The sequence below is a fragment of the Biomphalaria glabrata genome, chromosome 13 (genome assembly GCF_947242115.1).
Source record: "Biomphalaria glabrata chromosome 13, xgBioGlab47.1, whole genome shotgun sequence".
NCBI lineage: Eukaryota > Metazoa > Mollusca > Gastropoda > Planorbidae > Biomphalaria > Biomphalaria glabrata.
In genome coordinates this window covers 12,054,814-12,068,481 of record NC_074723.1, presented here as the reverse complement: position 1 = coordinate 12,068,481, position 13,668 = coordinate 12,054,814, and the positions used below count along the sequence as shown (strand labels likewise).

At 36.5% G+C, this 13,668-nt stretch overlaps 1 protein-coding gene across 1 annotated transcript in view; it reads left to right on the top strand.

Annotated features, from left to right (window-relative positions):
• LOC106077345 (O-acyltransferase like protein-like) overlaps window positions 1-13,668 on the top strand; it is a 44,506-nt gene that overhangs the window by 17,638 nt on the left and 13,200 nt on the right. Inside the window, exons 2-8 of the mRNA XM_056007900.1 lie at window positions 4,344-4,412; window positions 5,186-5,399; window positions 6,164-6,372; window positions 8,878-8,992; window positions 9,809-9,899; window positions 11,123-11,277; window positions 12,255-12,407. Of these exons, the coding sequence (XP_055863875.1) occupies window positions 4,344-4,412; window positions 5,186-5,399; window positions 6,164-6,372; window positions 8,878-8,992; window positions 9,809-9,899; window positions 11,123-11,277; window positions 12,255-12,407 (1,006 nt within the window). The remainder of the gene's footprint in view (window positions 1-4,343; window positions 4,413-5,185; window positions 5,400-6,163; window positions 6,373-8,877; window positions 8,993-9,808; window positions 9,900-11,122; window positions 11,278-12,254; window positions 12,408-13,668) is intronic.

Here is a 13,668-nt window from a genome sequence, read left to right as displayed (position 1 = left end):
TATTACACTATAGCAGTCTTTGCTATTATCTCCATTAAACCACCTTCACAATAAGCAAGGTCTTATATTTTTGTAGGTGTCATATTCTATTCGTTACGTACATTGTTAATGCCTAATCGTGTAAGTCAACGTCAAATAACAAATTGTTTCGTCTTCGCATTTAGAGACATGAAATTATTAAACGACATATGAAGTTGAATCAGAGCGTTTAAGCCTGCATCTTTGTGGATATAAGCTGCGTGGTCTAACATGGCATGATCCCCAGGAGTAAATGGAGTTGTGGATCTCCCTACGTGAAAGTTATCACGTGATCCATCAATTTGCCTGAATTGTTTGTGTCAAACTGGAGTGAAAATCATTAATTTTACTGCAACTCTTGTCAGACGATTCCAGTAGTTTTTTTAATTTTTTTTTTTACTTTTTCTCTTTTTTTTTCTTTTCCTTTCGATTTCTATTTGGCTATATGTTTGGCTATATGTTTAGCTATATGTTTGGTTATATGTTTAGCTATATGTTTAGCTATATGTTTAGCTATCTGTTTATCAATATATTTGGCTATATGTTAAGCTATATGTTTGGCTATATGTTTGGCTATATGTTTAACTGTTAAAATTATAATTGGAATTAATCAATGACTAATCTCTCCCAGGAGAAATCCTGGGAATTTGCGACGAACCGACCAACCCAATTATATACCTTAAATTAGACAGGACAATCCATCTATGAGTCAATTTTAGTAACAGTAAACATAACTAGATCATAACATCAAGAAATACTTCTTAATTTTTAAGTTCAGATTCACGTTTTAAATTCACACGAATATGTTCACTGACATTTAACTTGACCAATTCGGCAGCGCCATCGCCCTATTTAGAAATCGGTCTATCGGGCATTTGCCCGGTTGCCCATATAGCCAGTCCGCCCCTGTAATTAATGCCTTTCACCACTTGAAGCCCCGGGAGGCCCGCAGCACCCGCACATTGCTAGGTACGTTTCAGGTACAGCGAGCTAATTACCAATTTCATTTCTTCTTATACAACTGTCAAGTGAGTTTTTTAAAAATTCATTACATATGACCAATAGTTATTAGATATATTGAAATGTAAGTTTATTAAAATTATTAGACTTAACATTAACTAAACATGATTTTTATTAGACTTTAAAAACTTTTAGACTTTACGGAAACTTCTTTACATTATCCCAGTGTTTCTCAGATTTTTACTAGTGAGGCTCATCAAGGCCAACAAATGTCACCTATGGGGCCTGCAGCTCTCCATCGAGGTCCGGGCGGAGGTTCAGAAACTCGTTTTCCTTGGGTCTACAATTCACTATTTCGGCTAGTCAGAAGATCGCAGGTGAAATAAAATTAAGTAGACCTAAGGGTGTGACGCGACAAGACTGAAGTGTGATTCGAGTTTGTTGAACATGTAATATATGGGGTTGATCTTCTGACATCTTCGAATTTAGCAAAATGTCTTGCGAGCCTAGTCTTTAAGATGTTAATAGCACGAAGGTACTTCACTCGGGAGGAATGGGTCCGCTCTGACGTAAGAGTCGGAGGAATGGGTCCGCTCTGACGTAAGAGTCGGAGGAATGGGTCCGATCTGACGTAAGAGTCAGAGGAATGGGTCCGATCTGACGTAAGAGTCGGAGGAATGGGTCCGATCTGACGTAAGAGTCGGAGGAATGGGTCCGATCTGACGTAAGAGTCTGAGGAATGGGTCCGATCTGACGTAAGAGTCGGAGGAATGGGTCCGATCTGACGTAAGAGTCGGAGGAATGGGTCCGATCTGACGTAAGAGTCAGATGAATGGGTCCGCTCTAACGTAAGAATCAGAGGAATGGGTCCGCTCTGACGTAAGAGTCAGATGAATGGGTCCGATCTGACGTAAGAGTCGGAGGAATGGGTCCGATCTGACGTAAGAGTCGGAGGAATGGTTCCGATCTGACGTAAGAGTCGGAGGAATGGGTCCGATCTGACGTAAGAGTTGGAGGAATGGGTCCGATCTGACGTAAGAGTCGGAGGAATGGGTCCGATCTGACGTAAGAGTCGGAGGAATGGGTCCGCTCTGACGTAAGAGTCGGAGGAATGGGTCTGATCTGACGTAAGAGTCGGAGGAATGGGTCCGATCTGACGTAAGAGTCGGAGGAATGGGTCCGATCTGACGTAAGAGTCGGATGAATGGGTCCGATCTGACGTAAGAGTCGGAGGAATGGGTCTGATCTGACGTAAGAGTCGGAGGAATGGGTCCGATCTGACGTAAGAGTCGGAGGAATGGGTCCGATCTGACGTAAGAGTCAGAGGAATGGGTCCGCTCTGACGTAAGAGTCAGATGAATGGGTCCGCTCTGACGTAAGAATCAGAGGAATGTGTCCGCTATGACGTAAGAGTCAGATGAATGGGTCCGCTCTGACGTAAGAGTCAGAGGAATGGGTCCGCTCTGACGTAAGAATCATGTTGGTGAAGGTGTACTGAATTGTCTTGTTAAAACAACAACCTCGGAATCATCTTGTCGCTAAAATTGAAAGGCAGAAAGGTTCCATGTAGTAGACAAGGCGATGTCATTTCATTGAATTTCTTCAACCTTGGCAATATTGTCGTTTTGAATAGATTGATACTCACATATGGAATAACTACAATACAAATTTCACTTTTTTTGTCATTAAAAAAAACGCATTCGCGTCCCCGTTGTAAGCATCCACATCAGACCGATATCTCTGATGAAATATTTTCAATCGAGATTTAATCATGTGCCTGTAGTATTAGTAGTCACTCTATACTAGACTATACTATAGCTCGACATTCTATGAGGATCTCGTATTGTGCTGGTAACATAATCCAGTTCTTTCTTTGGATATTTCCATCTAGACACCATATTGAAAGTGATGATCTTTTCTTTGGATGTTTCCATCTAGACACCACATTGAGAGTAATGATCTTTTCTTTGGATGTTTTCATCTAGACACCGCATTGAGAGTGATGATCTTTTCTTTGGATGTTTCCATCTAGACACCACATTGCGAGTGATGATCTTTTCTTTGGATGTTTCCATCTAGACACCACATTGAGAGTGATGATCTTTTCTTTGGATGTTTTCATCTAGACACCACATTGAGAGTGATGATCTTTTCTTTGGATGTTTCCATCTAGACACCACATTGAGAGTGATGATCTTTTCTTTGGATGTTTTCATCTAGACACCACATTGAGAGTGATGATCTTTTCTTTGGATGTTTCCATCTAGACACCACATTGAGAGTGATGATCTTTTCTTTGGATGTTTCCATCTAGACACCACATTGAAAGTGATGATCTTTTCTTTGGATGTTTCCATCTAGACACCACATTGAGAGTGATAATCTTTTCTTTGGATGTTTTCATCTAGACACCACATTGAGAGTGATGATCTTTTCTTTGGATGTTTCCATCTACACACCACATTGAGAGTGATAATCTTTTCTTTGGATGTTTCCATCTAGACACCACATTGAGAGTGATAATCTTTTCTTTGGATGTTTTCATCTAGACACCACATTGAAAGTGATGATCTTTTCTTTGAATGTTTCCATCTAGACACCACATTCAGAGTGATGATTTTTTCTTTGAATGTTTCCATCTACACACCACATTGAGAGTGATAATCTTTTCTTTGGATGTTTCCATCTAGACACCACATTGAGAGTGATAATCTTTTCTTTGGATGTTTTCATCTAGACACCACATTGAAAGTGATGATCTTTTCTTTGGATGTTTCCATCTAGACACCACATTGAGAGTGATAATCTTTTCTTTGGATGTTTTCATCTAGACACCACATTGAAAGTGATGATCTTTTCTTTGAATGTTTCCATCTAGACACCACATTCAGAGTGATGATTTTTTCTTTGAATGTTTCCATCTACACACCACATTGAGAGTGATAATCTTTTCTTTGGATGTTTCCATCTAGACACCACATTGAGAGTGATAATCTTTTCTTTGGATGTTTTCATCTAGACACCACATTGAAAGTGATGATCTTTTCTTTGGATGTTTCCATCTAGACACCACATTGAGAGTGATGATCTTTTCTTTGGATGTTTCCATCTAGACACCACATTGAGAGTGATGATTTCTTCCTGCATAGGACGAAGAGTAAGGTCTAAGAGGGCATGGTGACACAGAGAAGTGATTGAGGCTGGATAGTCAATAATAATCTCGTGAAATAGCCCATGATTGGGTGCTTTTACAAAGGTCAAGGTTAAATAAGAAACACGACGCACTTATGATGACGTATAGGCATGACAAAGTCTACTCCATTGCTAGAGTTATTTACTAACGTACTTTTATTTGTACTCTACAGTCTGAATGGAGCACTTACCTAGAGAAGGAGGCGAAGAAGGTGTACTCCCGTTTCAACTTCAACTCTTACGTAAGTATAGGATTACTGCCTACTTTATACACGCACTGCACACAATTGGATGGCGTGTAATTGAATTGAGAGCAGGAGAGTGTTGTAATCTAATCCGGTGGACGTTGAAAGTACGGTATAGATTAAACTAACTCTTCAAGCCAGAAAATGATAATAGATGAAATGTAAAAAAAAAACAAACAAGCAAAATATAAAAAAAATACCAAAATAAAACCACAAAAAAAAAAACAAAAAAAAAACAAAAAAAAAACACAAAGCTTATGTAAAAGAATAAATGCCAAATTACAGCCCGATAATGTATATTTATTTCCTTTTTTCGATATTAAGCAAATTAATTCATTATTACTATTTAATTAACTGTTCAGAAACAGATGACCTTTACATCATCTGCCCTATAGACCACAAGTTCTGAAAGGGAAAATTTACTTTTTTTTTTACTAATTAATTAATGTTTTTTATTGAGCCATGTTTTATTAGGAACAAAGAATAATTGTCCAAACTTTCAACTTGATTTGAGAATAGAAAGTGCTAGAAATAACGTGTAAGAGAATCCACCCACACAGACAGAGTTGCTATAAGATTTGTAAAAAAAACCTGTTGTGAAATGATGGTATTAGTAGAGATGTTAGTTTACACTGGGAAATTAGAAGCAGGGCCGGATTTAAAGGAGGGCATGCGGGGCTAGAGACGTTTTGATAAATATTTCTTGCAAAAATACATTATTAAAAGTTTTAAACAATATTTTTTTAAAATATATTTTATAACCTTGGCAGGATGTGAAAGTGGAGTTTCTGAGATTCAACTATGCCCAACTTCTGAAGACGGTACTAACCAAAGAAAAGGTCAAGTCTGAGCAGCTGTTCCCACCTGTGCCTGGCATCAGCGCCGCATGCTACGTCCATCTGATGGACTGGTTTGATGGAGTAGCCAGATGGAAGAATCGAACAGAGAAACCTGACCAGGAGGACATGAAATGGACACTGAAAAGTAAGAGCATTATTGGATTTGAGACATGGAAAAGCAAAATTACGACAGACGGCTTACATAAGACGCCCCTGAGTCCACCCAACACTAATGGGTACCTGTCTTAAGTTGGGGAATGTAAAATGGTTGGTCTTTATGGTGGTCACATGAACCCCTCGTTAACCGTCGGTCATAGCAACAGATGTCCTTTACATTATCTGCCATATAGTTCTCATGGTCTGAAAGGGGAACTTTTGTTGCACACAGAAGAAAGTATCAACAGCTTTGAACTAGGCCCTAAAAAGTTGGATTGCTATTAAGTCTTAATTAATAAATCTATGTATTTAGTTGACGTACCCGTTAAACCGAAAAAAAACAACAGTAGAAGCTGTAGCATAGACGGAAACTACTGCCAGAACGCCTTTTTTCACAAGAAGTACTAAAAACTATGGCGTGACGTCTAACATACATGCGATTCATGACGCCAAATCACGCGAAACACAAACTAGTTCATATATCTAAAACCACGATTATGAAACAAGAAAGAAACTTCACGTGTACGCGACATCTTTATGAAACATAACAATTCCAATCTCTAATTTACAAGTTTAACTTGAATACATTTTGTATTCTTTTTTTTTCTTTTAAAGAGAGCCATTAAATTATAAGATATTTGTGGTTCTCTTGTCTTCTACAACCAGACCAAGTCACACACTTGTTTTTTTTTTTTTTTTTGCTACGTCTTTCTCCCCACTGGACTCATAGCGGACATTGTTTTCTAATTTCAGTGTTTGACTCGTTCGGCAGGCCTTCTGCTGGTCTGATCAATGGAGTGCTCCAACTTGAAGGGGACTACGACCAGTGCCTGGACATACACCCTTATGTACCAGCAGGGACGGTGGACGGCAAGGGCACAGTCCGAGGGGAGGTCGTCTTCAGCACCAGATATTGTCGAGCGGAAATACCAGTTGGCCCTTATTACACACTTGGACTTCCGGTATACGTTTGACTTGGTTTGATCAGGCGACAATGTACCGTTCGGATATTGCGTAACGACTGTGGAGTGGGGGGGGGGGAGAGTATACAAAACAAAAATATTTGAATGAAATAACAGGTCGCTTGACTTTCACGAGTACGACTTTCGCGAAGGGTTATACAATGATTTAAAAAATATATTGGTGAACAAAATACTCCGAGATTTTTATTTTTAACACAACTGGTTATGCGGTGGACGCTCGATGTATATATATACAACTGACTACGTCATCAAAAAGCGCCGAAAGAAGTCGATAAGTTTCCAATCTTTTCTAACGATGTCAGGATGAAAAATGTGATTTGGAGAAAATGATAATCAATAAATAAGTCTTAAGTGAAATTAAATTTTTCTTGTTATGTTACTATAGGAGAGGGGAGGCAATGAGTTTGTTATGATTTTGTTACGTCTGGGTGAAAGGGTAGGGGGCTAAAAAAGGTGATTTTTTGGCGTTACGTAATATCCGAACGTTCCAAAAGTTAAACATAAACATTGTTATACAAAGACCACTTGCATTTTTATAACTTATTTAAAGTAAAACAAAAAAAAAACAACTATGAAGCTTGAGAGATGGATCCTTTAAATGTAGCGCATGTCTACCTCAGTTTACTTACTATTAGTAGTCTTTGAATAGAAAAGTATTTTGCATATGGAAAGTACAAGCTCTTAATCTTACAAGTTTGTAAGACAGATCAATCATCTTTATCAAACTCCATTTGAGTGAGGGTTTGAGAAGTTCTAATGCTCTCTTGCAAAAGCCCTGGACAGAAACCCCGCTGTTTTGCGTAGTGCATACATGTCGCCACATTTTTAAGGAAAACAGAATCCAAACACCAAAGTAAGGTATGAAAATCTCTCCACATGGCTGTAGTACATCTAATTTTTATACGAGACCATCCAAAAAATTTAATTAACGGTATTACATTTATCTGAAATTCTCTTTTTCTTTTACTATTTATACAAACATCCGGAACAATCTATTATATAAAATTTTCAATTGTGTTCATACCTAAAAATTATTGCGATGTTTTGAAACGTAAAATAAAGGTTAATCAATTTTTAATAACTTTTAGTTCTTGTTTTTTTTTTATATCAAGATGACGGACAGACCGACTGACAGACAAAACGCAAAAACAATGCGGCTTTGATCCTTTTTAAATAAATTCTATTAGAACTCAGTGCACCAATGTCTATGAACCCTCGTTAAATATCTCGTGTAAATAATGACATTTTTTTAATGGTACCGGTACTAGGCTATTGTGAGGTAATGGAATTTTTTTTCTTTGACGTCATATGAATGGACTCTTTAAATGTAATGTTAAAAGAACGCACTCGGTGCACCAATGTCTATTAATCCTCGAAAAATTGCTCGTATTAATGAAAACATATTTTAGTCTAACTAAGCCGTGTGACGTAGTGTTTTTTTTTTCTTTTGACGTCATATGGAATGAATTCTTTAAAAGAAATGCTAAAAGAACGCACTCGGTGCACCAATATGAACACTCGATAAATGGCTCGTAATGATGAAGGCGATTTTTATTCTAGCTAGGCCGTGTGACGTAGTGTTTTTTTTTCCTTTGACGTCATATGGAATGAATTCTTTAAATGAAATGCTTAAAGAACGCACTCGGTGCACCAAAGTCTATGAACACTCGATAAATGGCTCGTAATTATGAAGGCGATTTTTAGTCTAGCTAGGCCGTGTGACGTAGTGTTTTTTTTCCCTCTGACGTTATATGGAATTAATTCTTCAAATGAAATGAAAAAAGAACTCGGTATAGTAATGTTTATTAAGCCTCGTTATGTGACTCGCGTTTAAAAAAGGAATGATATCTTGATTTAGATCTAATCTAGATTTTTTAAACTAGATCTAGATTTTTATTACAGTATATCTAGATCTGGATTTATATTCTAATTAAAATTATTCTAGATTCTAGATCTAGAATTTCTAGATCTAGTTTAGACTAAAATAGACTAGATTAAGATGTAGAATTTCAATTTCTAAACTTAAAGTGTAAAAAAAAGTGTAGATTTTCATTTCCAAACGTTTTGATCAATATTGTAATGTTTTAATATACTAAAACTAATCTACTATTTTTTATTTAATTTAAATTTAAATTTACGGCAAATGAATCTTTAAAACATTATTACTTTTGACCATCAAAATTAAATCACCTCTTGAATATTATTTGCGAATATGCAGATCCGACAGGGATCCGACTTCGACGGGGGCCGCCTCTGAGTTTGTGTAACACAAACTCTCTTTGTAATCTTGTGTTATATGGTTTTCTTAATTGAACATAGAAATCAATTCTCATCTTAGAATGTTTGTTACAGTCAATAGATGCGATAATGTCCCTGTTGGACATGGTCCTTGAATTCCACTTTATTTCTTAGATTTGAATGCACTATTCGGTCAGCCACACCTTGGTTTGACTGTGAGGTAAACCTTTTTCACTGTCTCCACAGAAAGAAGTCAACACTTTCTGGACAGAGAAACAAAGTTTTTACCTAAATTTCAACTGGGGGATTTGTGTGCCGGACTCATGCCACTCGGAGGACATCAAGGCTTTTCTTAACAAAGGTTGAATACATTTGTCAACTTCTTGACAGTCGATTGTGTTGTATATAGTTTTAGTTATCTCCCTTAGTGCAACACTCTCCTGATATTGAATCAAGTCTCTGACCCATTCTTTAGCTATTTATTGTAGAAATAAATTATTAATCATACTCTGTTTTATAGTTAGTTTTGGTAGTTTATGTCTCCTATACATTGCCATATCGGAAATATACTATCAAAAAAGGAAACCTATTTAACTTTAGCTTTCTCTACTGGACACATGTATAAGACAGACATCCCTTTCACTTTGAACCTATACAGAGTAAAAGAGAGAAACTATATCCATTGACTGTTATTAAACCTCTAACATGCTATACTTGGTAGATGTGTCTTTCACTATTTCTTTATTAAAAACAAAAATACAGCAAAAAAAAAGTTTTATAAAATAAATTGAGCTGGGATATATCTGTAATATTGAATGGAGCCATTAATTTTCATTTCCAGAATATTTTAAATACATTTATTTCTATTTTCTATATACAAATTTAATTTGGTTGGCTTGCTTAAAGAGATTTCCCATTCTTTCTAGTAACTATGACTTTGGTAGATAAACAGAAACGTAGGCACTAAAGACTACAGAAGTATTTCAACTACACTGTATAGATCAAGTATCAACATTAGCCTTGCTTTAATAGACAGCTCATTATCACGCTATATCAGAAAATTGTTTTACTCACACTTCTTCAGCCATACTATTGAATTGAAAAATAAGTTTTCATCACTGACACCTGGGCACTCTTACTGTTCCCCATTCCTTAAGAATGCGCTTTAATGTCACAGGTACACTGGCAGCTTTGGAACTTGAAGTCGATAAAGTCACGTGTTTTGATGAGCCATCATTATCTGAGGACCCAGGGGCCGTAGCTACTATGTAAGTGCTGGGCAGTGCTAGTTAAACGATTCTGAATGTTGTATAGGTAATGTTGCATTGGAATTGTAGAATAATATTATAATATGCATAGTTTGATGCAATTTTCATTTTTTGTGCATTTTTAGAGGCCACCATAAAAAGAATATAAAAAAAGGCTATTGTTTTCGTGCTGTCTATCTGTCGGAGCTCAGAGCACAACAAGAAAAACAAAACAAAAATACTTAAAAAAAACAAACAACAAAGCTTATACGAAGTGTAATTGTATTAATACAGTATTAATTTATTGGGATCAGTCATGTAATTAAATTTGTAAAAGATCAAGACCAACAACAATAAATCTGTGCGACTAATGATATTTTACCAATAGTTTCTGTTTAGCGGTGACCTGTAAAGGGGACTAATTCAGCTTATACCACCACCAGTCTAGTAAAATTTCTATCCCTTGTTCAAGCCTCCTAACTTAACTGTTCCTATTCATCTTATACCGACTTATACCATCACATCTGTCAAGTACGATTTATTTCCCTTGTTCGATCCCAAACAAAAATAAATAATTACTATTAGTAAATTAACTGATTGTTTAATTTTTTAAATTGATTCTTGTGTTGTCAGTTAAAAGAAATAATTGTGCAAAATTTCAGCTCGATCCGAAATTGGGTGTCGGGGAAATAACAGGTACAAACTTTTTACCAGACAGAGTGAGTTGATATAAGCTTTGTAAAAACGTACAATCTCTGTTGAAGATCTAATTCATAGCCCACATTGTTTTGTAAAGTAAACAGCGAGGTGAAGGGAAATAATCAAAATGTTCACTTCTCCATTACACTGAAACAAATACACACACATATAGGGGCCTATATTCTCCCACAGATTTATTGTATTTTTTTTTTTTTGGTATTGTAAAACAAAAATATTAAATGTCTTGGTTAGTACATCTACCTTTTGGTCTTTTGTTACATTTAAGTTTATTTTATAAATGTTTAATAGTGAGCTATGCTGCTACGCTGAGTTCCAACCTCAAATATTAGTGCTATTTTTAATCCTGTTGTGCCAAGAAAAATTGAATGCAAGTCTTTCTCATGAGTTCAATGCCTTAAGTTTCATTCTTGACTATGTTTTTTTTTTTAGTTGTAATAAAATGCAAGTTTAAAAAGTTGTTCTAACATCCAGGCTACGTTTTGGTTGACTGCCAGTAGGAACGTTTCAATTACTTCCTGTTTCAGAGTCATCTTGGTGACATTTCTCATCCTAGTGACCGGATGTTCGGTGTTGGATATCTACAGACTTCACGGACCATGGTTCCGGTGGCACCACAAAGGAAACCTCCAAGAAAAGAAGCCTGAAAAGGACACTATCCTCCTCAATCATTACTGCAACAGTGAGTCATGCTGAATGTCATTGTGACATTCTCTTGACATTGAAAAACTTGTTTTGCTCTAGTTGTAAACATAGTTTTCTGTCTAAATTTTGTAACAGAGAACAAAATATGGCAACATTCTACATACATCCTACAAGTAAAAATATATAAATTTTTTTAGGAATGTTGATAAATAAAAAAAAATGTGTACGGATTTTCTATTTGGATTGCACGAAAGTGAATATTAGTTAGTCCCATGCAATTCGATATGAGTATGATACATTAGCATAATTAAATAAATAAATTAATTAAATTATGGCTTTTATATAGTGCTACTTTCATGCAAATAGCATGCTCAGATCACTTTGGTCCAATCTCATTTGTGGACCAGTGGGGGGGGGGGGGGATATCTGGGAGTGGGTTTTCCGTGCTGCCTTAGGGCGCTCAGTAAACGCAACTCTGCTCGAGTCGGGTGTCGAACCTCGACCCCTTCATGGGTAGCCAAGTCAAGCCAAGTTCAACCCTACTTAGATTCTTGACCACGCTTCCCCACTATTAGGTCAAATCACGGGTTTAAAGTGTTAAAATATTGATAACAATATTAAATTGACCATTTAGTTGGCAAGATAGATCTTTCAGCGTAGAGCTCCTTCATCTGCTTAGTTAATCGATTTTAACATGTCTCTTAACTTTATACATTTTGTTACGTTTAGATAGTTACCTTATATAGCCCCACATTTATAAATACCGTTTTCACTTTTTCATCTCTCTTGTTGTATTTTATTGCCAAAGATACTTAAACCGGATTTTCTTCGATTCACTTAACAATGAAAATCCTCATTGGGTAACAGTCTAAGAGTTGTATAGCTTATACATTGCCTATAATACATTGTTGAATTCATTATCTCCATATTTAGAATGGCATGAGTGTTAAGCAAAACCAATTTAGTCATACTGCAGTAGGCCTACTTTGGTGTAGTAATTTCTTTATGTTCCAGGGGCTTTCGAGATGGACATCCCATCACCTGATGTTGTTGGACAGCTGGACTCTTGCCAACACTCGCAACAGAACGCCGCGGTAGAAGAGGACGCGGTTGAATTGCCTGGCAGTGATTCACTGGCTTCCAAAGTCCCAAAGCCTAAATCAATAGGTACATTTACCTGACTATAAATAAATTATCTTTTCACTTTGAAACTGAGTAAGAAGAGAAGAGAAATAAGAGAATAAGAGAAATGTTGCAAAGAGAAGTAGCAGACGCTCTTTTTCGTGGTTAGGTTTTTGATCTCACCGAAAACTGGTGACTAATAATTAGCATCATCCTAAAAAGAAAATTATAGGAAAACATTTTCTACATCTTTCTGTCGCAGTGATTTTTTTTGGTCTAAACTCATCGTTTAAATAAATGTATTTTTCAAAAGTATCGTTGAGAATTGAATCTCTTGTCCAACAAATCAAAAGTCCTGGGTTCCAATCTCGGTAATGGTCGGTATATCTCTGTAATTCCGTAGTTAATGTAAACCAGCGGCGTGGAGTCTGAATGGTAAAGCGCTTGGCTTCCGAACCGAGTAGTCTCGGGTTCGAATCTGTGAATTTTATGTCTCCCTTGAGTCGACCAAACTCTAATAGGTACCTGATATTCGTTGGGGAAATAAAGGAAATTGGTTGTTGTGCTGGCTACATGACACCCTTGTTAACCGTTTGCCATGGAAGCTGATGAGCTTTACATCTTTTGCCCTATAGATCGCAAAGTCTGAAAGGTGTATTTTTTTGTTTACTTTACTGTATGTACACAACCAGGCATCTATAGAGTAGCTAGATTATAGATGTTGGTCCAGGTTCAAGAATACAAATGTGCCACAACCCATAAGGTTCCCACCCCTTGATTCCGTGTTTGATACAAACCAAAGTGTATCAGTGCATACAGAAAGAAAACATTTCAGTGCAAGTACCAGCTTCAATATTACATTCTACTTTATAAATTCCCCTTCACGTTTCCTTTAGACCGTTAGACTGGTGGGGCACTAAACATGATATGTTGGGCGCATTTCTCCATTCCTATCTGTAATTTGTCTTGAGTATAATGTATTTCTATATTCTATACCTTCTTCGTCCTTCCTAGGTGTTTCACATTGCTTTTCTGTCTGCATCTTTCTTTTCCCTGTTCAATTTTTTTGTAGATTGAAATACATAGGCAACGCAATTTTCTCACACGGGCTTCATTCAACTGAAGTCTTCGTCAAAAATAAATAAAAGAAACACACACACACATGTACAAATACACTTTGATAAAAAAAAATTCTACTTTTATAAAATTCCATAAGTGACCTGTCCTGCCATTGCCACACAATTATGTAAAAATATTCAATTGATTTTCTTCTTGTTAAGATACTGTCTAAATCGATTAGAAGCTT